The 25,151-nt window shown below is 43.6% G+C and overlaps 2 protein-coding genes across 5 annotated transcripts in view; one reads left to right on the top strand and one right to left on the bottom strand.

Annotated features, from left to right (window-relative positions):
* The first annotated feature begins 1,197 nt into the window (after positions 1–1,197).
* Positions 1,198–7,961, top strand: tchp (trichoplein, keratin filament binding). The gene is made up of 13 exons (XM_055918951.1): positions 1,198–1,325; positions 1,498–1,756; positions 2,016–2,226; positions 2,340–2,396; positions 2,686–2,754; positions 3,093–3,266; positions 3,749–3,861; positions 3,991–4,057; positions 4,153–4,325; positions 4,430–4,511; positions 4,633–4,818; positions 4,942–5,085; positions 7,678–7,961. Exons 2-13 carry the CDS (start codon positions 1,557–1,559, stop codon positions 7,708–7,710), a joined length of 1,509 nt encoding a protein of 502 aa, XP_055774926.1. The 5' UTR covers positions 1,198–1,325; positions 1,498–1,556; the 3' UTR covers positions 7,711–7,961.
* Positions 7,962–8,077: 116 nt separating this feature from the next.
* git2a (G protein-coupled receptor kinase interacting ArfGAP 2a) overlaps positions 8,078–25,151 on the bottom strand; it is a 30,162-nt gene continuing 13,088 nt past the window's right edge. For 2 of the 4 annotated variants that reach the window (XM_055918948.1, XM_055918946.1), the window contains exons 14-20: positions 24,894–25,043; positions 21,663–21,935; positions 18,206–18,292; positions 14,611–14,693; positions 14,195–14,386; positions 12,727–12,790; positions 8,078–12,528 (exon numbers count right to left, since the gene is read on the bottom strand). In XM_055918948.1, coding sequence (XP_055774923.1) covers positions 12,316–12,528; positions 12,727–12,790; positions 14,195–14,386; positions 14,611–14,693; positions 18,206–18,292; positions 21,663–21,935; positions 24,894–25,043 — 1,062 coding nt within the window. In that variant the 3' untranslated portion in view covers positions 8,078–12,315. Of the gene's footprint in view, positions 12,529–12,726; positions 12,791–13,694; positions 13,827–14,194; positions 14,387–14,610; positions 14,694–18,205; positions 18,293–21,662; positions 21,936–24,893; positions 25,044–25,151 lie in introns of all 4 variants that reach the window. The other 2 variants (XM_055918949.1, XM_055918947.1) reach the window with 2 other exon arrangements.

Genomic DNA, 25,151 nt, shown 5'->3' on the forward strand with positions numbered 1-25,151 from the left:
ATACCATACAACACTCCTTCCGTGGCCTCAAACTGCTTTTAAATGCTAGTAAAACTAAGTGCATGCTCTTCAACCGATTGCTGCCCGCACCCTCCCGCCCGACTAGCATCACTACTCTGGACGGTTCTGACCTAGAATATGTGGACAACTACAAATACCTAGGTGTCTGGTTAGACTGTAAATTCTCCTTCCAGACTCACATTAAGCATCTCCAATCCAAAATTAAATGTAGAATCGGCTTCCTATTTCGCAACAAAGCATCCTTCACTCATGCTGCCAAACATACCCTCGTAAAACTGACTATCCTACCGATCCTTGACTTCGGCGATGTCATTTATAAAATATGCCACAACAGTCTACTCAGCAAATTGGATGTAGTCTATCACAGTGCCATCCGTTTTGTCACTAAAGCCCCATATACTACCCACCACTGCGACCTGTATGCTCTCGTTGGCTGGCCCTCACTACATATCCATCGCCAAACTCACTAGCTCCAGGTCATCTATAAGTCTTTGCTCGGTAAAGCCCTGCCTTATCTCAGCTCACTGGTCACCATAGCAACACCCACCTGTAGCATGCGCTCCAGCAGGTATATTTCACTGGTCATCCCCATAGCCAACCCCTTCCTTTGGCAGCCTTTCCTTCCAGTTCTCTGCTGCCAATGACTGGTACAAATTGCAAAAATCACTGAAGCTGGAGTCTCTAACTTTAAGCATCAGCTGTCAGAGCAGCTTAACGATCACTGTACCTGTACACAGCCCATCTGTAAATAGCACACACAACTACCTCATCCCCATATTATTACTTACCCTCTTGCTCTCTTGCACCCCTGTATCTATACTTGCACATCATCATCTGCACATCTATCACTCCAGTGTTAATGCTGAATTGTAATTATTTCACCTCAATGGCCTATTTATTGCCTACCTCCCTACTCTTCTACATTTGCACACGGTACATATATTTTTCAATTTTTTCACCTATTGTGATATTGACTGTACGTTTGTTTATGTGTAACTGTGTTGTTGTTTTTGTCGCACTGCTTTGCTTTATCTTGGCCAGGTCGCAGTTATAAATGAGAACTTGTTCTCAACTGGCCTACCTGGTTAAATAAATGTGAAATAAAAATAAAATGCATTCATCAATCGCCAATCATTACAATGCACTACTCATCGAGCTGTTTGACCCCTGTGAAGCTCCGTAGTGTAACTAGGAAGTGATTTGGTTACTAAGCGAAACGGGAAGAGAAAGAAATCTAAGGATTTTTCTCCAGCCGCAAACTAACATAACTTTGAAATTATATTTTGGAGAGGGAACGTTGACTGGTAAGCCATTTGATGTAAAAAGTTTTTTTGTAAAGACAAATATCGATTAGCACTTTACGCTAGCTAACTTTTGTTAGAACTTTACTGATGGCGTCATATTTTGAATCTAGCTAGCTACGCTATCTACTGTAGCTAGCAAGTAACGGCTTTGTCCATTGCTTTTGTCTAACAGAAGCAGTTGGGTCCGTTTCTAAAGAGGTAACTGAATAGAGTTTTCCCATCTGGATCTATATGGCTCTACCAACCCTCTCTGCCCACTGGCCGAGTCGAGTTCGTTCTCTGGAAAGACAGATGGTGCGGCACTGCCGGCAGCGGGAACAGGAGGCATGTTGGCGGCAGCAATGGGAGATGAACTCGAAGTACTACAGACAACAGAACGTTGTAAGCAGTAAGCAGGCACACTGGAGTTCTCGTCAATCATACCAGGAGAGGTAGGCCTAATTCTCAAGGGCTGTATTATCCTTCCACTGTTTTGTTTGTACTTCGGAAAATGATAATTGACTGAGATACTATGATGGGAATTAGGCTATAACTCATTTCATGCTTTAAAAAATTATCTAGTATTGATCCAACTTTTCTTGTAGTGGCAACAGTTCAACAATGATAACACCATCCGTAGATCTAATGGATGATACTTGAAAACCATTATCACTAGGTAATGGCTTATCTCCTTTCTCTTCCATCCATCAGTATGTCAGCATACCACAAAGAGAGACTGAAAGAGGAGAAGGTGGTGAGTCTGGAGCAGCGCAGGGAGCGTCTCAGGACCCTGCTCCAGAAGGAGCGGGACCAGCTTGAGGCTGAGTTACGGGATGTTGTCCCTGACAGGAGCACACTGACTAGGCAACTGGTGGACAAGACCGAAGACCTCCGCTCAGGCAGAGAGGAACGAAGGAAGAAGGTATAGAGGCACCAACCTCATCCGGTTTATTCCTCAAAAACACATAAGATGAGCTGGCAAAACGCATGACCATTGACTTATGATTTTTGTTGTTTTACTATTCCACCACACAGCTAGCAGAAGAGCTATTGAAGGAGCACTGGAAGAAAAACAACCCTGAGTTGCGGAAGGTTAGTGGCCGATTGTATCTGTCTTTTAATGAGAATTGGAGGTTTAGGATGCCATGAATAGCCCTTGACAGTTCGTCACAACAACAAATGTTTCTTATTGGACAAGTCCTTCCCGTTTCAGTCCATTTGGTGCGTAAAGAACACAACACTGGTGACTAAGTGCTGTATGGTACATCTGAAGAGACCTGACAGTTTTTTGTTGTTGTCAAGAAGTACACTTGATCTGGAAACCAAAGGGCTTGTGATGCAATTGTGTATCGAATCCTGATTGAACTGTTTGTGTCTACAGGTCGAGTCAACCTTACATAAAGATCATGTGGTGAGCCAATGGCAGACACAGACCTTGGTGAAAAAACAGGTATGCGCTCAATGCTACAGCCAGTATTACCTTTCTGTCACAGGGTTTAGTTCACTTCAGTTAGTGCGTTTTAACTCAGGGTTGAGTATTTCATTTCAAGATGGTCATTAGTATTTAAAGAGCATTCTTTCATCTGTGAGTACAGTATTCTTTTATGGAAATAAACTCCAATTAGACTACTCTTTTCTCAGGGTGCAAAATAAGACCTTCCTTAAATGTGTGGATATCCACAATGCTTTTTCAAAATAAGACAAATAGTGTAGACATATCTTAAACTGATTATCATCGAAAGACAATGAAGTGGTAATCCAAAGTAATACCTGCATTGAAACCTGCAGCACGAGGAGGCAGCCCAGGAGGAGAAGAGGCGCTTTGAGAACGAATATGAGACGAGTCGACGGGAGACGCTGGAGAGGATGAAGCAGGCAGAGGAGAGAAGAAGAGGAGAGGACAGGGAGAGAGCCAAGGAGCTCCGCAAACAGATGGAAGAGCTCAAGCTCCGGGAGGAAGAGGTAAGCAAGCAGCTGTTGTTCAGTCTCTGGACACTTTAGTTCTGCAAAGGAGGAAAATGGTACTGTTAAACCATAAGAAGAAGCACCGTACATTGTGTAGTGCATTGAGTAAAGCAAGACTGTGGAGACCATTCAGACGACATATGAATAATAATTTGTGTCCATTTCAGAAAATTTGTCTTGCATCTCATCTCAAACTCAACAGAATCACCACATATACTGCATAAATACATACAACAATATAAATCACAAGCAAAATTACAACAAAAACAACACGTGGATACAGTCCATGGGTTAAGCAACATTTCAGATTCATAGGGGAGGTGGGCAGTCATTTGTTTGATACTGGTGGGGACGAATGATGATGATTTCTGGTATTGGCAGCCTGTTGGTAAGACCTGGTAGTCCTGCATAAGCATAAGCCTAATTTGGAATTGCACTGTAAATGCTGGTAGTGTGACTATGCTATCTCTGTTTCTCAGGCCAGGTGTCTGAAGAAGGAGCAGGAGGCCCTGCTGTCCCAGCGCTGGGAGGTGGAGAAGCTGGAGGAGGAGAGAAGGAAGGTGGAGGAGTGCCACAAGAAATCTGAAATGGGGTAAGTGACTCTCCCATTGGAAGAGTTCAGTCAAGGATGAAAACTATAAATAAACCATCTGGACTGAAAAACTGCATCATGTCCAGTAGTTGTTGTTCTGTGGTTTGATCAAACTGTTTCCTTACTCAGGCGATTCTTGACCCGCCAGTACCGCGCCCAACTGAAGAGGAGAGCCCAGCAGGTGCAGGAGGAGCTGGTTTGTACGCTTGTTTTTTTAATTACTCAGCTGTATGTGAATTGACACACCCTTCACCAGTGACCACTGCTTGCAATGCCTGTGTCGTTCACCAGGAGGCGGACCGCAAGATTCTGGCAGCCCTGCTGGAGGGGGAGCAGGAGGACCAGCGTCTGGAAAGCGTGCGGCGGGAGAGGGCAGTGGCAGATGCCGCCTGGATGAAGCACGTCATTGAGGAGCAGCTCCAGCTGGAGAGGGAGAGGGAGGCAGAGTTTGATGTCCTGTACCGGTCAGTAGAACCAATACTATCATGACTCCCCCTGCCAGTCTAGGTCTGACTATGGGGTGGAGATCTGCGTTTGTATTGCAAAGTTAAACTATTGGTCTTGTCAGGGAGGAGGCCCAGCGTGTTTGGGAGAAGCGGGAGGCGGAGTGGGAGAAGGAGAGGAGAGCCAGGGAGAGGCTTATGCAGGAGGTGAGTGGGCCTAAGGGGAAGGGAGGGTAGGACATGAGCAACACACCAAGGAGTGCCAAGCTTGCGTCTTTGTATCTACAGAAGACTAGAGAATCCAAGCGTCTCCTTTTCTCCCTGGAAGGTTCTGGCAGGCAGACAGCAGCAGCTGGATGTCAAGATGCAGGAGAACCGTCAGGCTCAGGAGGAGTCTCTGAGGAGGCGCGAGGAGCTGATCGAAGAGCTAGAGCTGGAGCGGCAGACCAGACGCCAAGAGAGGGAGGAGGATGAGGGTCACAGGACGGCTCGGATGCAGGAGATCAATGCACAGGTTGGCGGGGGCCTTCAAACTCCAATTCTAAAAGGATGTATGAAAGGCCTTGAACAGTCTGTGTTGAACTGGGTTAGAGGATGAAGCTGTCTAATGTGGCTCGTTGTTCTCTCTCCCCTGCAGGTGGAGCAGCGGCGTCGGGAGCAGTGGGAAGAGCAGCGACGGAGGGAGCAGATGGAGGAGGTGGAGAGGGAGGCCCTGAGGCTGCAGGAGGAGGAGCTGAGGCTGGAGACTCATAGAATGGCCCAGCAGGGCTACCAGGACAAGGTACTGAACAACGGTCCTGTTCATTTGGGCATTTTTACATGGCAGCTATACGGATAACAATTCATTTGGAAAATATACTGAACAAAAATAGAAACGCAACATGCAACAATTTCAAAGATTTTACTGAGTTACAGTTCATATAAAGAAATCAGTAAATTGAAATAAATAAATTAGGCCTGAATCTATGGATTTCACATGACTGGGAATACAGATATGAATCTGATGGTCACAGATACAGTACCTTAAAATTATAGGGGCGTGGATCAGAAAACCAGTCTATCTGGTGTGACCACCATTTGCCTCAAGCAGCGAAACACATCTCCTTCGCATAGAGTTGATTGGGCTGTTGATTGTGGCCTGTTTTCCCACTTCTCTTCAATGCCTTTGCGAAGTTGCTGGATATTGGCGGGAACTGCAACACGCTGTTGTCGTGTCTTGGCTATCATTAATGTTATGACGATTGTTTTATCAAATCAATTAACTATGTTTAATTATTACGTTGATTAAATTAATCATCGCAACCATTAACTCATTAGCAATCTTGGGGCACCACAGAAAAAGTTTATTTAACGAGTTACCGTTTTCCGAATGAACTCTTAAAGATCTCTTACATTTCAGTGAATCAGTCATTAATTAATTGTTACTTTCTATCAGTCTCATTCTGAACATTGTTGACTTCAAATCTGCACAAACCCTAGTCTCCATGATGAATCAGCAATACCCAAATTGGCGTAATTATTTATTTACTAACTAAATAATCACACAGAATGACAAACACACACAGTATAGTTATTGGTTACTAACACAATGCAATGAAAGGTCCCTAGTGGACTAAACCGATATGATGGCTTGTGACGCAAAATGAAAAGGGAGGGGAATGTAAGAAAGAGTGGGAGAAAAGACAAAGGGCTTCACTATTGTACATACAGCTGATAACTATGCTCATGGAAACAATATGCACATGAACGGCTGCTCATTCGAAAATAATTGCAATGTACATATTTACGATTGTATGCCTTTGTTGTCTGTGTTGAAATCGGCGGTCCATTTTCTGAAGAGTCAGTTGACAGAAAGTGTCTGGAGAGGTCCCCCCTCCTTTGTAGTCGTAGCTTGTTCAGCGGCTCTGTTCCTTAGAATCGAGTGGTGAGAGGAAATTGTTCTTTGTCTCTCGTCTTCGGTCGAGTTTCCTAGACTATTTTACATATACAGCTGCAGACTGTGAATGTGTAGTCTTTAGTTTTGTAGATTTCTTAACCATTTGTAACATATTCCGCTGGTGCTGCACGTAGCTGGTCTATAGAGTCTAACCATTCGTGACATCCGGTTCACACCGTCCACCTGCTTGGTCTCTTTATTTTATTTTTTATTATTTAACCTTTTATTTAACTAGGCAAGTCAGTTAAAAACAAATTCTTATTTACAACGATGGCCTAGGAACAGTGGGTTAACTGCCTTGTTCAGGGGTCTCTATTGTCTAACCATTTCAACATGTAGCCACAGCTCTCTGGTCTTGTAGAGATTTTCTTCTTCTCTGTTAAAAGTTTCTGAGTTTCTAGCCATTGCGTATCTTTCAGCTCACACTGTCGGTCTCGCTGGCCTAATGTACATTTTGTCATGAGTCCTATTTAAGCGCGCGGGGGAGTAATGTCTGTGCTCACTTGGGTAATGTCTGTGCTCATGTGGGTGTGGTGACTGAGTGGTTAAGACTTCCTATGAAAAACAATTCTCTCATTTAGAAGGCTAACATCACATTACATCTTCTTACAAATAGTTTAATATTTCTGGCAGCTATGATCCTCACCCAAAAGGGCAAGTCATGACACTGTCGTACACGTCGATCGAGAGCATCTCAAACAGCTCAATTTGTGACATGTCTGGTGAGTATGCAGGCCATGGAAGAACTGGGACATTTTCAGCTTCTAGGAATTGTGTACAGATCCTTGCGACATGGGGCCGTGCATTACCATGCTGAAACATGAAGTGATGGCGGCGGATGAATGCAATTGTGTTCGTTGTCCGTAGCTCATGCCTGCCCATACCATAACCCCACCACCACCATGGGGCATTCTGTTCACACAACGCCATACACGTGGTCTGCAGTTGAGGTCGGTTGGACGTACTGCCAAATTCTCTCAATTGATGTTGGAGGCGGCTTATGGTAGAGACATTATCATTAAATCTTCTGTAACAGCTCTGGTGGACATGCCTGCAGTCAGCATGACAATTGCACGCTCCCTCAACTTGAGACATCTGTGGCATTGTGTTGTGTGACAACCACTATTTTGTGTAAATATCATGCTGTTTAATCAGCTTCTTGATATGCCACACCTATCAGGTGGATGGATTATCTTGTCTAAGGAGAAATTTGTGCACAAAATCTGAGACACACTTTTGTGCATATGGAATTTTTTTAGCATCTTTTATTTCAGCTCATGAAACATGGGACCAACACTTTACATGTTGCATTTATATTTTTGTTCAGTGTATAAGCCTATTGCGGTTGATTTGGATTGATATCTTACCATGTTTGCTCTTAATTGCTAAAGCACTTGATTAGTTTTGTCCCATATTCATACAGTCTTCCTCTCATAGATTCGTAGCAGACCCCGATCAGCCTGGACATGATGATCCTGTGAGGCCAAAAAAGACACAGCACAATCATATGTTTTTATACACATTTGTACAAAAAGTTAATCTTAATGAGTTTAAAACTTATCAAGTATTCCAACACCATGCTCGTCTGTTGCAGAAAGTGGATGTAGAGTTTTACAAAATGGTGTGTAAGGGATAGCGTTACAATCTTGGGTTTTATGTTTATATAATCTTTTTATGATTTCATTGTGAATTTTTTCATTAAAATAAATCACTGTTCCTTTCTTTGCATGTTTTTCTGCTCTCATGGACGAAGCACATCACACAAGAATATAACAAACAATTACTTGGTCATTAATAGACAGAATAACTACATTATCACAAATACAACATGAAAAGGTTCATTATAAATTACTTTTATAAAAAATATTTTTTTAAAACATGATAACTGCAGGACTGACACCTATTGAAAGTCCATTCAGAACAAGAGAAGCACAGAGGGACATTTCCTTGATCACATTTCAAGTACAGTATAACACAGCTCTGAACCATCTGCTAATAATCCGCTGGCAGAATTGTAGAGGAGACATCTACAGGGGATATCTACAATCCTATCCAATTAGTTGCACATTTAATAAAAACTTAGCAGCATTACAAAATGGAGCACAAAAACACACAGAAGAGGGGAAATGATTCATAATCTGCAAATCTAGCTATGGTCACAACACTAACACTGTTCTAGTACACAAGCAAATACAGCACCCTGTCGACCATCTTAGATGGTTAAAAAAAGAGATCACTAGAATTCAATACAAACATATTGCTGGTGAAGAGCATAATTTGCCCCCCTGAATAAGTGTTGATATGAAATAGTAGGCATAGATAGCTGTAGATGCATTTCAAAATGGAAGCAATAACACAGGGGAGGCACATTGGCATTGCAGGGATACGCAAATGTGCACAGATGAGAGATGGTTCAAGTCTGTTCCAAATCTCCCAACATTCCTTCCTACACTTGCTGGAATCGTATTAAATTATACATTAGAATTCCGTAGTTAGGTTACAGCAGGGATCATCAACTAGATTCAGCTGCGGGACTATTTTTTTGTTGAGTAAATGTTCAGGGGGCCGGAACATAAATACTAATAATTTGTAGACTGCAAATTGACCGCAAGAAGCCCAAACAGATTGTTTTAGACAAACCTATCATTTCAAACCTTGCTTACATTTGTATACAATCATGTGTCTCTATTATGCTTGGGAACAGATTTCATATTAAAATCACCGGAAAAAATATATATACAGTACCAGTCAAAAGTTGACACACGGTCTCATTCAAGGGTTTTTCTTTGACTATTTTCTACATTGTAGAATAATAGTGAAGACATCAACTATGAAATAACACACATGGAATCATTTAGTAACCAAAAGTGCTTAACAAATCAATATATTTTAAGTAGCCACCCTTTTGCCTTGATGACAGCTTTGCACACGCTTGGCCTTCTCTCAACCAGCTTCACTTGGAATGCTTTTCCAACAGTCTTGAAGGAGTACCCACATATGCTGAGCACATGTTGGTTGATTTTTCTTCACTCTGCGATCAAACTCATCCCAAACCATCTCAATTGGGTTGAGGTCAGGTGATTGTGGAGGCCAGGTCATCTGATTCAGCATTCAATCACTCTCCTTCTTGGTCAAATAGCCCTTACACAGCCTGGAGGTGTGTTGGTTCATTGACCTGTTGAAAAACAAATTATAGTCTCACTAAGCGCAAACCAGATGGGATGGCGTATCGCTGCAGAATGCTGTTGTAGCCATGCTGGTTAAGTGTGCCTTGAATTATAAATAAATCAGACTGCCCTTGAAGAAACTTTCAAAGTCCTTGAAATTTTCCAGATTGACTGACCATGTCTTAAAGTAATGATGGACTGTTGTTTCTCTTTGCTTATTTGAGCTGTTCTTGCCATAATATGGACTTGGTCTTTTATCAAATAGGGTTATCTTCTGTATACCACCCCTACCTTGTCACAATACAACTGATTGGCTCAAACGCATTGAAGAAATAAATTGCACAAATTAACTTAAAGCACACCTGTTTATTGAAATTCCAGGTGGCCTCATGAAGCTGGTTGAGAGAATGCCAAGTGTGCACAAAGCTGTAATCAAGGCAAAGGGTGGTTACTTTGAAGAAAATCAAATATAAAATATTTTGATTTGTTTAACACTTTTTTGGTTACTACATGATTCCATATGTGTTATTTCATAGTTTTGATGTCTTCACTATTATTCTACAATGTAGAAAATAGTAAAAATAAAGAAAAACCCTGTAATTAGTTGTGTCCAAACTTTTGACAGGTAGTATATATATATACACACACACACACTTTTCCCAGAGCAAAATACATATGTGCAAAAAAATAAACATCCTCACTGTCAACTGTTTATTTTCAGCAAACTTAACATGTGTAAATATTTGTATGAACATAACAATATTCAACAACTGAGACAAACTGAACAAATTCCACAGAAATTGAATAATGTGTCCCTGAACAAAGGGAAGGGGTCAAAATCAAAGTAACAGTCAGTATCAGCTGTGGCCACCAGTTGCATTAAGTACTGCAGTGCATCTCCTCATGGACTGCACCAGATTTGCCCGTTTTTGCTGTGAGATGTTACCCCACTCATCCACCAAGGCACCTGCAAGTTCCCAGCCATTTCTGAGGGGAATGGCCCCAGCCCTCACCCTCCGATACAACAGGTCCCAGACGTGCTCAATGGGATTGAGATCCGGGCTCTTCGCTGGCCATGGCAGTGAATGAGCAGTATGGCAGGTGGCATTGTCATGCTGGAGGGTCATGTCAGGATGAGCCTGCAGGAAGGTTACCACATGAAGGAGGATGTCTTCCTTGTAACACAGAGCGTTGAGATGACAACAAGCTCAGTCCGATGATGCTGTGATACACTGCCCCAGACCATTACGGACCCTCCACCTCCAAATCGATCCCGCTCCAGAGTACAGGCCCCAGTGTAACGCTCATTCCTTCAACGATAAACGCAAATCCGACCATCATCCCTGGTGAGACGAAACCGCGACAGGTCAGAGAAGAGCACTTTTTGCCAGTCCTGTTTGGTCCAGCGACGGTGGGTTTGTGCCCATAGGCGACGATGTTGCCGGTGATGTCTGGTGAGGACCTGCCTTACTACAGGCCTACAAGCCCTCAGTCCAGTCTCTCTCAGCCTATTGCGGACAGTCTGAGCACTGATGGAGGGATTGTGCTTTCCTGGTGTAACTCGGGCAGTTGTTACCATCCTGTACCTGTCCCGCAGGTGTGATGTTTGGATGTACCGATCCTGTGCAGGTGTTGTTACACGTGGTCTGCCACTGCGAGGACGATCAGCTGTCCTTCCTGTCTCCCTGTAGCGCTGTCTTAGGCGTCTCACAGTACAGACATTGCAATTTATTGCCCTGGCCACATTTGCAGTCCTCATGCCTCCTTGCAACATGCCTAAGGCACGTTCACGCAGAGAGCAGGGACCCTGGGCATCTTTCTTTTGGTGTTTTTCAGTCAGTAGAAAGGTTCTTTAGTGTCCTAAGTTTTCATAACTGTGATCTTAATTGCCTACCGTCTGTAAGCTGTTAGTGTCTTAACGACCATTCCACAGGTGCATGTTAATTGTTTATGGTTCATTGAACAAGCATGGGAAACCGTGTTTAAACCCTTGAAGATCTGTGAAGTTATTTGGATTTTTATAAATTATCTTTGAAAGACCGGGTCCTGAAAAAGGACGTTTATTTTTTTGCTTAGTTTATATACAGTACCAGTCAAAAGTTGACACAACGACTCATTCCAGGGTTTTTCTGGAGTGGGGGGGGGGGAAATTAAACCACCCACGGGCCACCAGTTGGGGAACCCTTGGTTACAGTATAATGATATTACGTAGCGCCAATGTGTGTAACGTATGTTATTCACTAATAACAGCATTATGGCTTAATCATAGCTTTCACAATATTCTCAACCACGTGCAATACTATAATGGGATGCTTAAATTCACTTCCAGGCCGCAAGCTGGACCGGGGACCGCCAGTTTGAGACTCCTGGTTCAGATAAGGAGCATCAAAGTGGATGACAAGCCTTTTTTTATGGAGGGTATAGGCGATAGTTGGGAGTAAAACATTTCTTCTTTGTGGGCGAGGAAGACATATCTAGCACCACAAAAAAAAAACTATCAAGAAGTGCGGTTTAGAAACTGCACATTAGCGACGAAGGATCTCCACAATCATCTTGTCAGTATCTGGCTGTACTCTAGACTCCTGAAGTAGCTCACGACAAACCAAGTCCATAGAAATAAATCTACTAGTACAGCCTTTCCCTTGCAGTTAGTAGAGCTCCGGACACTTTCCCATAGCTCTAGTTCAGTTGTCTTTTTGTACCAATGTTTTAACTTCAACACTCTTTATAATTGCGTACATTTGTCTTTAAATAAAAAATGACATGCAAATATCACATACACATTAAAAACAGGAAATAAATGATAATTTTTTTTTTACAACAAAGTTAAAGGATGAACAATACGTGGAGACATTTCAGGCCTTCAGATATCTAAAAGGCCTGCGACGGGCGGCAGTGGTGATAATGGTCAGTTGCTGTTCTCCTTGGTGGTAATGGTGACAAGCTGCTTGGCCGCCTTGGCGATGTCATAGGCACACTGGATAACCTGCTGGGTGACCAGCTGCATGTCAGGCACTGGACCTCCCTCTGGGGGCACTGCCTTCTGACACTCTCCCTGGAGCCGGAAGGCGCTGGACGTCAACAGGCGCAGGGGACCTCGCACTGTCTCCGAACGTGGTCTCTGAAAGGTGAGATGAGGTTACAGGTAACCAATAAGGGGTTCAACACATCACACAATCAAACTTTATTTCTATACCACATTTCTTAGAGGATGCAATTCAAATTGATAAATAAAAATACAAGGTGAGGGGAAAAAAGGGTTAAAAGGCCTTTGCGTGTGTGTGTGATGGTACTACCATGGAGCATTCTGTGAGCTTACCTTGGGAAAGAGGGCAGCCATTTCCGTCACAGCCACATATATTCTTTCGGAGCAGGGTATAAAGCTTTAAGAGGAATCATCAGGAGGAGAGAGGTTAATAAGACAGACTTTTCATGTCATCATTATTTCATGGAGAAGAAAAGAAACTTATATTAAAATGTTTTGCAATAGCAAAACAACAATATTCAAAACAAAACAGATCTGAGTTGTTAGTCTAGGTGAAGAGGCAAAACACAATTCAACACTCAGAGCTACATGCTGAAAAACAAACTGCAGTCCATTCTTAGTGCTTGGCTAATCTATTATGCTATTCCAAATATTGCCTTCTGACACGGTCAAACCGCAGCTGACATAATTACCGTAGCCTGGGTGCCAATCAGTTTCTGCACTGAGGAGTTGGCAAGAGAGCAGAAACAGATTGGTACCCAGGCTATAAATCATGGGTAATATAGACAGGAGTGAGGGATTATTGCTGATTATGTGTGATGAACTATCAGCTATGACAAAACAAGAAAATAAAAAATATTATAATTGCTCATTTGGATATTACACTACAGGGCACCATTCCCTAAAATAAACACATATAGAAATAATCGTATGAAGTTGATTAACCCTCGTATCTACTTTAGATGACTACTAAAGATTCAACGGAATACCAACAAAACAAATCATTGGTACCTTGAATATCAAAAGTTTAGTTTTGAGGTAGTGGTGTTTGCACTGATGTTTGCAATGGAAGAAATGAAGAGAGTAGGTGAGTGAGTTCTTTAGGATCAGCCTTTCACCCTAACGCCTAGCAGGCCACACATAGCAAAATGAGGGAATCAGTCATCAGAATTGGGCAACCGAGCAGGGGTAGGCAAGACAGGGAAGGTGTGTAAGAGTGCGAGGGAAGGTGAGTGAGAGAGAAGGTGTGAGGGAGATGAGACACTGTGCCTGAGAGGCAGGGACAGAGGCCAGTAAAGTACCAGGCGGCAGGATCGGGGGAGCGCAGGTTGAGGGGCTGCAGGGGAGAGGGGGCCTTCTCGGCCCAGGGCACCAGGCTGCTGAAACAGCCTAGACTGTGCCTGAGCCGGCGGACACCCTCACGCTCACAAGGTCTGCTTACAGGAATAGAGGGGGAGAGACCAGAGGACCACAACACCCTCGAAATAATGACACGTGAGAGAGGACACGGGGTGGGGAGAACACAGAAAAAAGACAGAGGTGAAATCATAGAGGGAATAATAAAAACACTGAACTGAGAACACACAAAATGTAGAGCTCCAGTAAACAAATCAGTGACAGCGGGGGAACTCAATCTAGGAAGTGGAGGTACTTTGATGAATACACAATAGAGAATTGGTGAAGCTGTGATGAATTCTGTTAGACAGAAAAAGCCTAGTTTTATCTCAATAGAGATAGTTACAACATAGGAGTTATGTTTCATTTGTTTTTTCGGTGTTGAGTTAGTGACCTTCTTCCTCACCTGTCGTGCTTGTTCTCCTGTGCAGCGCGGAGCAGATCCTGGATGTTCTTGGTGATCTGCTCTGTCTTGCGAATGACATCCTCGGTGCTGGGGAGCGCAGAGTCTGGCTCGGCTTCAAGATCATCCAGTTCAGGGATGGAGCTGCCCTCCCCAAGCCAACCACTGCTCCTCAGCCTCCCCCTCCTGCCCACACTGCCAGGGGGGGGAGACAGGGAAATTAAGGATGTTACTACAATCTCTGCACCCCTACATCCAGACCTAACTTTCGCCACCTGATGTGTAACACTGGAAGCAGTGGCAACTTTGAAGGGATGATTTCCAATCTGACAGTGTGCCTTTGATTTGTGTGGCTTGTATCAGTGGCTTGTATCAGGCTGTCTGTGCACACAGAAGTGTGTGTGTGTGTGTGTTCCTACCCTGAGTCCTCCAACTCAGAGTCATTGGTTGTGTTGTCATAGTCACCGTCTGACATGCTGCTCTGTTTCTCCATCTTGGAGGCCTAACATGAGAGGGAGAGAAAGGAGAGTAAAACAAATTGTCACTGTGACAAATACCAATGAAAATGCAAGCAAGAAATGCCAATGCATCATACAAAATAGTTTCTAGCGGTATAGCACAAACCCTTACATCATACCTAGGCCTAAACGTAAATAGAAACTTTGACAGAAATGTTCTTAAACAGTTTCACTAACAACTTACAGTATAGTATGTATGGCAGTGACAAATTGAATGAACTAAAACCATGGGAAAGAAACAAAGACGACAATGCATAAAACAAGTCAACATCGAAAGCAAAACAGAGAAGTCTTTTGAATTTCATTGCCAGGGTTAGTAAAAAGAGGTTATCCGGGGTTCAAAACGGTTCTAGTTTTTTTGCCCTCAATATGAAACTGCACCATATTGGTAACATCTGCAAATTCAATGTCGATAGGCTACTGTAATAGAAACCACACTGGACAAATGGAATGGTTGGTTGATTGGTACCATGCCAAGTTGGGATGCTAGGCTTGTCCAATGTCAATGAAAACCTTTGAACTCCTGCTAGTAAAAGATGGAGACTCGTAGACAATATTAAAAACAACAAAGTAATAGCCTAAACCACGGCAGGGAATGAAGGGCCAAATGTAGTCCAGAAAAAGCTTCAAACACTGCCGTGCTGACTGCACCCTTTTTAAAATGCACACTCCAAGACAGATGAAGTCAGGGATGTTTGAGGAGAGAGAAATGACTGGATATCTATCAGACAAACAACCTCCAATGAATTACATCAGAACCATGATCCATTCTTTTCCAGAGCTCTGATCCAAGACTTTCATTCAGAGTCATAACTTTCATGACATCATGGAATCAAGGTTCTAATTAATTTGGGTCAAAAGCTTAAAAACTGTACAAGTCTAGGGGGAGCACTGCGTCATCGACTGAGGCGATGCTGATGGAGGTACTGGTTAACAAATGTATCTGACCATTTAAAGTCAACTGTGCTCAATACTCTATACTACGTGCTCCATCCAGCCTGTACGCATTGTGTGCTGCGTCACAAGACTGGTGGATAATAGCTTTACTCTAGTATCAGATTGGAATTTTGGACGCACAGCACTGACCCTGCACTGTCGCGTCCATGCATATTCCTCGCTCTTTCAGCAGAGAAGAGAAAGTATGTAGAAGCGGCGCGTTTCAAAGAAAAGAGCAGAGACAAACACCCAAAGGGGGACACAGGCCACATACCGTAGTTACATACCCTTTCCAGCCTAGCCCAATAGACCTGCTCAAAAAACATCCTTTTCCTGTCTGCAGGGCAAGATGCCACAGCCCACACAAACACAATACAGCAAACTGCTGAAAGTGGGGTTAGCTTGTACAAGTGTTTTGTCAATTTCTTTACCACTGTTCTGCGCATTGGTCAGTCAAAGGCTCTGTCCAGAAATAACCCCTAGCCCTTATGCACTTGTGGAGATCTGAGAGCTCCCCCTTGCCCACTGATATGTTAGATAGAATTGTTAACATATTGCTTAAACCTTCACCAGATCTCCACAAGTGTCTAGGGAGTAGGGGCTAAGGGTTGTTTGCTTCTGAACAGGTCCCACCTCTTGGTGCGGGACAGACTCCTGGATAACCGGTGAGTTTAGGTGTTACTAGAGGCGAGGGAGGGCATGCTGGATGACGTTTACTGGGCAACGGCCATGTGCTGGTTAGAGGGAGAAAAGAGGTCATCAAGTTTAAAAGTATTGCAAAAGATTGGCTTGGAAGATGGAAGGAATTTGCATTAGGAATAAGGAATTTGGGAAAATCTCAATAGGCTGACTTCAACTGGCAACTGGTCTCATGGAGGGTAGGCAAACCTTTGCATTGAGATAGGTGTGTGATCTTGGAGCATAGTGCTGCTTCATTGAAAACCTTCTAGCTTATTGTAACAGGCATGATGAGGACAGTGGTCGTGGAGATGGGTGGTTGTGGTGGAGATTATATATATATATTACACACACACAAAAGTATGTGGACACCCCTTAAAATTAGTGGATTCTGATATTTCAGCCACACCTGTTGCTGACAGGTATATTAAAAATCTTGCACACAGCTACGTTATCTCCATAGACAAAACATTGGCAGTAGAATGGCCTTACTGAAGAGCTCAGTGACTTCAACGTGGCACCGTCATAGGATGCCACCTTTCCAACAAATCAGTTGTCAAATTTCTGCCCTGCGAGAGCTGTCCCGGTCAACTGTATGGGCTGGGACAGATATTTCCAGTGAAGTGGAAATGTCTAGAAGCAACAACGGCTCAGCCGGAAAGTGGTAGGCCACACAAGCTAACAGAATGGGAAAGCAGAGTGCTGAAGCGCGTAAAACTCATCTGTCTTCGGTTGCAACACTCACTACCGAGTTCCAAACTGCCTCTGGAAGCAAAGTCAGCTGTTTGTCGGGAGCTTCATGAAATGGGTTTTCATGGCCGAGCAGCCGCACGCACACAAGCCTAAGATCACCATGCACAACGCCAAGCGTTGGCTGGAGTGGTGTAACGCCCGACACCATTGGACTCTGGAGCAGTGAAAACCATCTGGCAGTCCGATGGACGAATCTGGGTTTGGCGGATGCCAAGAGAACGCTACTTGCCTAATGCATAGTGCCAACTGTAAAGTTTAGTGGAGGAGGAATAATGGTCTGGGGCTGTTTCTCCATGGTTCGGGCTAGACCCCCTTTCACCCCTTCAAGTGAAAGGAAATCGTTACACTACAACATACAATGACATTCTAGACGATTCTGTGCTTCCAACTTTGTGGCAACAGTTTGGGGAAGGCCCTTTCCTGTTCCAGCATGACAATGCCCCCGTGCACAAAGCGAGGTCCATACAGAAATGGTTTGTCGAGATCGGTGTGGAAGAACTTCACTGGCCTGCAGAGAGCCCTGACCCCCACCGCATTAAACACCTTTGGGATGAATTGGAACGCTGACTGCGAGCCAGGCCTAATCGCCCAACATCAGTTCCCGACCTCACAAATGCTCGTAGCTGAATGGAAGCAAGTCCCCACAGCAATGTTCCAACATCTAGTGGAAAGCATTCACAGAAGAGTGGAGGCTGTATAGCAGCAAAGGGGGGACCAACTCCATATTAATGCCCATGATTTTGGAATGAGATGTTTGACAAGCAGGTGTCCACATACTTTTGGTCATGTAGTGTGGTGGTGGTGGTAGAGATACTTCCCACAAGCTCTGTGAAGCACAAGAAGTAAGAATGCTCTGACTTCTGCGGAGGCGGGCATCGTAGACGTCACCAGGACCCTGAAAGGCAGGTCCTGGTGACGTCCCTGGAGACATATATGGGTGGTGGTGGTGGTGCTAGAGATATGTATGGGTGGTGAAAGGAAGGCAGCCCATGGGGTGGTGGCTTGGCTCATGCAACAGGACAGGTAGGGAGGAAGCAGCATATGAAGGACAAAAGGAGGGAGGGAGGACTAGGGCTCCCAATGGATTTGCTGTGTCAAGAGGCATGGACCAAGTGAGGAGGTACTTAACCCTTTGAGCACTTTCGTCCCGTGACCAGGACAGGGTGGATGGGAAGGAGGGGAGGGATGAAGAGGTCACAAAAGCACCCCTTCCCATCTAGAAAGGGGTTCAAATTATACGTAAAACATTTAAAAAAAAATAAGAATTGTTAGTGCTCCCAATAACAAAGACTTCATGCAAGTAACAGTGTTTGGGAGTACTAAAATACATTTTTTATAAAAACAATCTATAAGAAACCAAAATCAAAGTTAAGAATGTAGAAAACCATAAAATGTGATGATAAACAAGACTGCATGACAAGAAATGTGACTTGAATAACTGCATTACAATCATTGCCATGTTGGATCTGGGAATACTGGACCTCATCCCATACCTAGAACATTTTAAACATCTAGACAATGAACATATTCTACCTTTGATACTGCATAGTACAAGATTGTTTCATAGCGAAAGGGGCATTCCGGGATTCGAAAAACAACAAGGCAGTCACTCCACCACTTGTTTTTGTAAACCCCTGAAGGGTGGGGCTAGATAAATGCAACCATTATAAAATCCATAGACAGAAGGAAAGACCATCCATGAGGTAAAAAGTATAGTTTTAACCATGTTCTGCAGCTGTAGGCTACAGCAGGGGTATTCAAATCTTACCCTACGGAGTCTGGAGTACTGCTGGTTTTCTGTTCTACCTAAACATTGCACCCACCAGGTGTCCCAGGTCTAAATCAGTCCCTTATTAGAAGGGATGAATGGAAAAAAGCAGTGGAACTGGCTTCGAGGGCTAGATTTATAATTACATTGTTCACAAACAATGTAGGAAAACAAACTTATATTTTGGGTTCTGATAGAGTAGGACACACGACATTCGCTCCTACAGACAGTGAGTCACGTGGCTGTGGCTTGCTATATAAAGCAGGCATCAATGCTTTCAATTCTATTCGATTGAATGTTAGAATGGCAAAAACTAGTGACCTAAGCGACTGAGCGTGGTATGATCGTCGGTGCCAGACGCGCCAAATCCAGTATCTCATAAACAGCTGTCCTCCTGAGCATTTTATGCACGACAGTGTCTAGGGTTTACAGAGAATGGTGCAACAAATTAAAACATCCAGTCAGCGGCAGTCCTGTGGGCAAAAACAGCTCGTTGACGAGAGAGATCGAAAGGAGAATGGCAAGAATCATGCAAGTTACCAGGCGGGCCACAAACCGACAAATAACCGCGCAGTACAACAGTGGTGTGCAGAACGGCATCTCTGAACGCACAACTCGTCGATCCTTGTCACGGATGGGTTATTGCATCAGACGACCACACCGGGTTCCACACCTCTCAGCTAGAAACAAGAAGAAGCGGCTCCAGTGGGCAAGCGATCACCAACACCAGACAATTGAGGAGTGGAAAAACATTGCCTGGAACATGACAGTGAGTTCGGTTTGGTACGCACTGCCTGCACAGTCCCCAGACCTCAACTCAATAGAGCATCTTTAGGATGAGATGGAACAGGCTGTTCACAGCATGAATGTACCGCTGTCGAATCTGGAACAACTGCATGATGCCATCACGTCAGCATGGACCAACATCCCTGTGGAACGTTCCAGACACCTTGTAGAATGCCCCAAATAATTCAGTCTGTTCTGGAGGCAAAGGGGGATTCGACCTGGTACTAGATGGGTGTACCTAAAATCGTCCGGTGAGTGGAGATGTACCAATCCCGGAATGCCCCTCGAAATACCAGAACATTTTAGTTAAATTACAAAAACATCAAATTCCTTTTGTTTAAAAATTAATTTATATACACCAGGATTTATACCCAAAAATTATGTTAGTTCAAGGGTTCAAACTTTTTTTTGCTCGCCGACCCCATTTCAATATAAATAAAGTGATGTAACCAATGGCCAATGTGAAGAATTTTTTTATTTATTGGGGGTATGACAATCTATTGCAAATCAGTCACACTATTTTACACAGTATCTCAAGCTGAAGGTTTGAAGAGACTGAAATGCATCAGAAAGGTAGTTCAGAAGATCATTAGGTAATGATTTTTTATGATCTTCTGTGTAGAAAAGAACACCATCATTGACGTTCTTTTCCCACCGTCTGTTTTAGTGCTTGGTCTTGTGCACTTACTTGTTTTAATAAAAATTGTGGGCATTGTAGAGGGAAACAGAAGACACATGAGTTTTATCTTTCAGTGACAGGGTCATAATATTTTGTAGCTTAAACAGTTCAAAAGGTAGAGCTATATTTGTAGGAAGAAAACAGAAACCGCTCTGTTCATTACAACCACATCTAGCGACTACTGGAGGTTACTGACGTAAACCCGGTTCTATCAACCAAGCGTGAGTTTCTCTCATGACCCCATTTCCAAATCACCACATGGGGTCGCGAGCCTAGTTTGGGAAAATCTGTGTTAGTTTGTCATGGAGACATAAAAACCAAAAAAAAAACTGAACATTTTTTTATGGGATGTTAATGTTTAATGCTTATTTGAAATGACATACAAACCTTCCAAATATTTTAGATTGAAATGAAAATAACAAGTGTGATTCTGACATCTTTCATATTGTCTGAGACCATGTTTGAACAGAGAGTACTCCAAGGGCCCTGTTCGAATACCTTAAAATGCACCCATCACAGATCTAACACACTAAGATTTCTGAAAGCAATTGAGTGAAAATGTTTTCACATATCTACTCACCTATAGATCTGTGATAATCTTAAAAGGATAGTTCACCCAAATTACAAAATGATACATTAGTTTCCTTACCCTGTAAGCAGTCTATGGACCAGGTATGACAGCAATCCATGCTTTGTTTTAATTTGTTATGGTACCAATATTAGCATTTCTTTTGCACCATGTTCAAATCTATGAGCTTCACAATCAATTTTAGATTATTTCGGATGATATGGACATGTTAATATCGGTACCATGACTTGAATAGGATGTGCCACAAATGCTAACACATTAGCATTTGGAAACAGTGCCAGGTAAACTAAACCAAAGCATGGATTGCTGTCATACGTTGTCCATAGACTGCTTATAGGGTAAGAAAACAATATCTAATTTTGGTGAACTATCCCTTTAAGGAAGGGAGAAGACAGATGCATTCTAAAAGGTCTTGGAACACGGCCCAGGAAACACTGTGGAAACCAACAGCCCAGAGAAGAATCCTATGAAACTGCAGGCATTCAGAGCAGACAGAGTTGAGACTAGCTGCCTGTGACCTGTGTGCTTGACATTGTATTGGCTGATTATCACTATCAGGTTCAAGGTGCCAAATAACAGCTACCAGCAAACACTACACCAACAAAAAACAGAAAAATAAATTAAAAGCAGAAAGGAAAACAGAAGAGATTTTTTTTAAAGGCTGCAGGAAAAGATAGAATGAGAAAAATGGTTGAGGAGACTACAAGAAGATGGAGATGGGAGAGCGAATGGCAAAGGAGGCTGGCTGCGGGATATTTACTTACATGAGGTGGGAGGAAGGGTTGCAGGGTGGGGATACCCTCCTCTGGGTAGGGGGTCTCCCCCTTGGGGAGGTAGGGCTTCAGGCCCGAGCCAGTCTCATAAATAGACATGGACATGGGCCGGCTGGCCCGCGCTGACTGCCGGCGCTTCATGGCCGAGGGGCTGGAGGAAGGAGGGTCAGTGTACTCTGACCCGCTGCTGATGGGGACCTGATAGATATGGGTGGTTGGGCCCTGTCGCCTGAGAGACGTGTTCTCGCTTTGCAGAGAATGCAGCTGGAAGAGACGGGTCAGCAAATACACTAAAAGGGCGCTTTTCTTATCAGCAAGCAAGGTGTTTAAGTTTTCTAGCTTTAACGCATGCTTTATTCTCCACGGGGTGAATCCTAACTTTCACTTAAGTTGAATTTCACTTGTCATGAATTGATGTCAATGGGAGACTAAGTGAAAGTTAGGATTTGCCCCCATTTCTCTACTTGACTTCCGGTGTTGGGAACCGTCAGCATCAATCTGTACTAAGCTAAGACCAATGGTATAGGCTACTACTTATGTCTTTATAACATGCTAATTAACATAGTTAATCATGTCCCCTCTGGTGTTACTCATGCTAGGCATTCGAAAAACTCCACTCAAATCACAGCAAGAGGTAAGAGAAAGCAGAAAGGGCAGCAGGCAAGCAAGACAGTTCAGATAGCTTGTGTCTCTGTCTGAGATGATTGATAGATAAGATATGAGTACCAGGGACAAATATTGTGTGCCAGGGATGCCCAGTAGCAGAGAGGCATCCAGAAAATACAAAGACCCTCTTAGATCTTGATAGTCAAAGAGGAAGAGATATGCCTCAATCAGTGTTCTCCATCTTGTGCAATTGCATTATCTGGTTCATAGAGTTGGAAAGAGGGAACACCCCCACTTTTCCATTATTGCTCCTGTGACAGCACGAGGAACATCATTGACTGGTTGATTCTGAATGGTCAGATAGCTAGCAACAATGACAAGAATTCGCCTTGTGGGGAAACATAGGTGTCTCATTTCAGCTTGTATCTGGTTAGTGATACCATGTCTTGCTTTGAGGTGTTCTGACTGATATCATGGCTATGCTAATATGGATCAAATTCGCTAGCTAGCTAACCAACAACTGTAACAATGTATTTGCGAGACAACAAGTGCTCATTGTGCAAATGTATTTATGTTTTCAAACATTTGGAGACTAAATATAGTATACATGCTGTCAACAGTCTAAACCAATCCCATCTGTTTTACCCCATAGTTGCACACGCGTGGGTATTGTTGCTCAACAACCAACCCGTCTACATTGGGCTCTCAATTTTAAAGTAGTACATTTCTTATTCTTATACTTCTATTTTATTTTTATTTTTATTTTACCGTTATTTTACCAGGTAAGTTGACTGAGAACACGTTCTCATTTGCAGCAACGACCTGGGGAATAGTTACAGGGGAGAGGAGGGGGATGAATGAGCCAATTGTAAACTGGGGATTATTAGGTGACCATGATGGTTTGAGGGCCAGATTGGGAATTTAGCCAGGACACCGGGGTTAACGCCCCTACTCTTACGATAAGTGCCATGGTATCTTTAATGACCTCAGAGAGTCAGGACACCCGTTTAACGTCCCATCCGAAAGACGGGACCTATGAGTTTACTAGTGGTTCATAAACAAAATGAAGAGATGCATACCGCCACCTTCCGTGCTGGAGTTTATATAGTCTGAACGGGCATAAACCCAAGTTTGGTGATTTACTGTCACCTGCCGTGCTGGAATGTTTTCTCAGGAGTAAAATTCATTGGCTGATCCCTCCTACTGACCTGGATGGAATTCTGTGATCCAATTGAACCCATAGGAAGTCCCACCCAGTTGACTAGTTTAAAACAGTGTAAGCCCTCAATGACACTGCCCATTCCAAAACAGGCTTTTGCAAGTGCGCGCTCTATCCAACTCCATGGTCTGGTTGAAATCTAATGCAGGGTGAAGTGTGCCATTTCATTCATAGAGGGCAAGGGGGAAGTTCTCTGACAGCTAAGACAGAGTATCCAATCAGTTAAAACAATGCCAGCCCACATAGCTAAATCACACCACTGAGGAATACCAGTTTGGCTTGTACTGTTTGTCCCATAGAACAATAGTATTCACAACCCAGGGCAAAGGGGTTCAAAGCCACGATCCGGAGCCTGTATGGCTGCTGTGGCTACAAAAACAGCTATTCAAAACAGCTCACTACCTTGTAAAGGCATTCCTCATATTTCTATGGTTTCTCAAATCGGTCCTTTAAAGGCCGTTTGTCACACCATCTATGCTTTTTAGGTCGACAGGCGGCTGTTGATTGGAGGAGATTATAGTTTGGTCTATTCCAAATCAAGTGGTGGGGCTGCTGTTGAGCTGAAACAAACTCCGGATTGTGGGATTTAGTATGATACATTATTGGGGTCAGAGATAGGGAAGACTCCAGGTTAGAGCAAAACATTCTGTTAACACCCACTATGGAGTTGAACTCTGGAAGTGACTGTACTCCTGGGCTGTAAATAATATTTACCACAACAGAGGACCAATGGGACCTTTTGGTTTGATAAGGCAAATGCTGCACCCGTGTATAAGTAAGACCTGTGTGATCTCACACCTTCAAGTGGACAATTCTGATGAGCTAACTTTAAAAAGAAGCGTTATAAAAAAATAAAAAAACGTATTAAAAATGACCGATGCTATGCTTACTATGTTAGTCACTGTGGAAACGACGAGGGGATGGAAACTCACAGTGCGAGTGATGTCATGCTGATTACTTGAGCATGCCTGTTAGTCATACCATATGAAATAACACAGCTTTTACTGTATCATACACTGTATACAGGGGAGGAGGGATATGGTTTTCCACAATCCAGTGGAGCTCTTTAACACAAGTTAAAAAATATATAGGAATAATATGTCAAGCTATAGAAGCCATTGTCTGAACATGGACTGAAACATGCTGTCCCAAACGGTGGAGCAAGAGGGAGAGTCTTGCCTTGCAGGAGAACCTCCCCAGCAGTCTGGTGGTTACTGGTTAGGACCCTCATTAGAACCCCAGTGTGTGAGGGGAGGTTACTGCATGGGGGAGGGACCAGAGCTCGGTTGACCAACCACAGTGCCGCCCCGAGTCCAGCCCTCCATCTCATCGGCCAAGAGGCGGACGGACCGGTAGTGTTAGTGATCTGATTGGTGGATCTCTGCAGTGGGTGGTACCTTTTTCTGCATCAGTCGCAGTTCGCCGCTTAAGTTGCTGTTGACCTTCATCAGCTGCTTGATCTTGGCCTCCGAGGCCGACAGGGCGTGCTTCACCTCCAGGAACTCCTGCACCGTGACAGGCCCGTCTGACAGGTCCGAGTCCAGACTCTGTAAAGGAAAAAGTCAGCGATTGAAAAGCCAGACTGCAGGTGCTCATTTTCAGTAGTACATACAGTCCTGTACTTGAAATCCTTTACTTGGTTTGCGTGCAACGCC

The sequence above is a fragment of the Salvelinus fontinalis genome, chromosome 4 (assembly GCF_029448725.1).
Source record: "Salvelinus fontinalis isolate EN_2023a chromosome 4, ASM2944872v1, whole genome shotgun sequence".
Lineage (NCBI taxonomy): Eukaryota > Metazoa > Chordata > Actinopteri > Salmoniformes > Salmonidae > Salvelinus > Salvelinus fontinalis.

What these genes read in the sequence shown, in the direction of transcription:
- tchp (XM_055918951.1), top strand. Translation starts at nt 1,557, where the DNA reads ATGGCTCTACCAACCCTCTCTGCCCACTGGCCGAGTCGAGTTCGTTCT. An exon ending in AGACCTTGGTGAAAAAACAG is followed by an intron (nt 2,755 to 3,092) that starts GTATGCGCTCAA and finishes TGAAACCTGCAG; the next exon opens with CACGAGGAGGCAGCCCAGGA. An exon ending in TGCAGGAGATCAATGCACAG is followed by an intron (nt 4,819 to 4,941) that starts GTTGGCGGGGGC and finishes TCTCCCCTGCAG; the next exon opens with GTGGAGCAGCGGCGTCGGGA.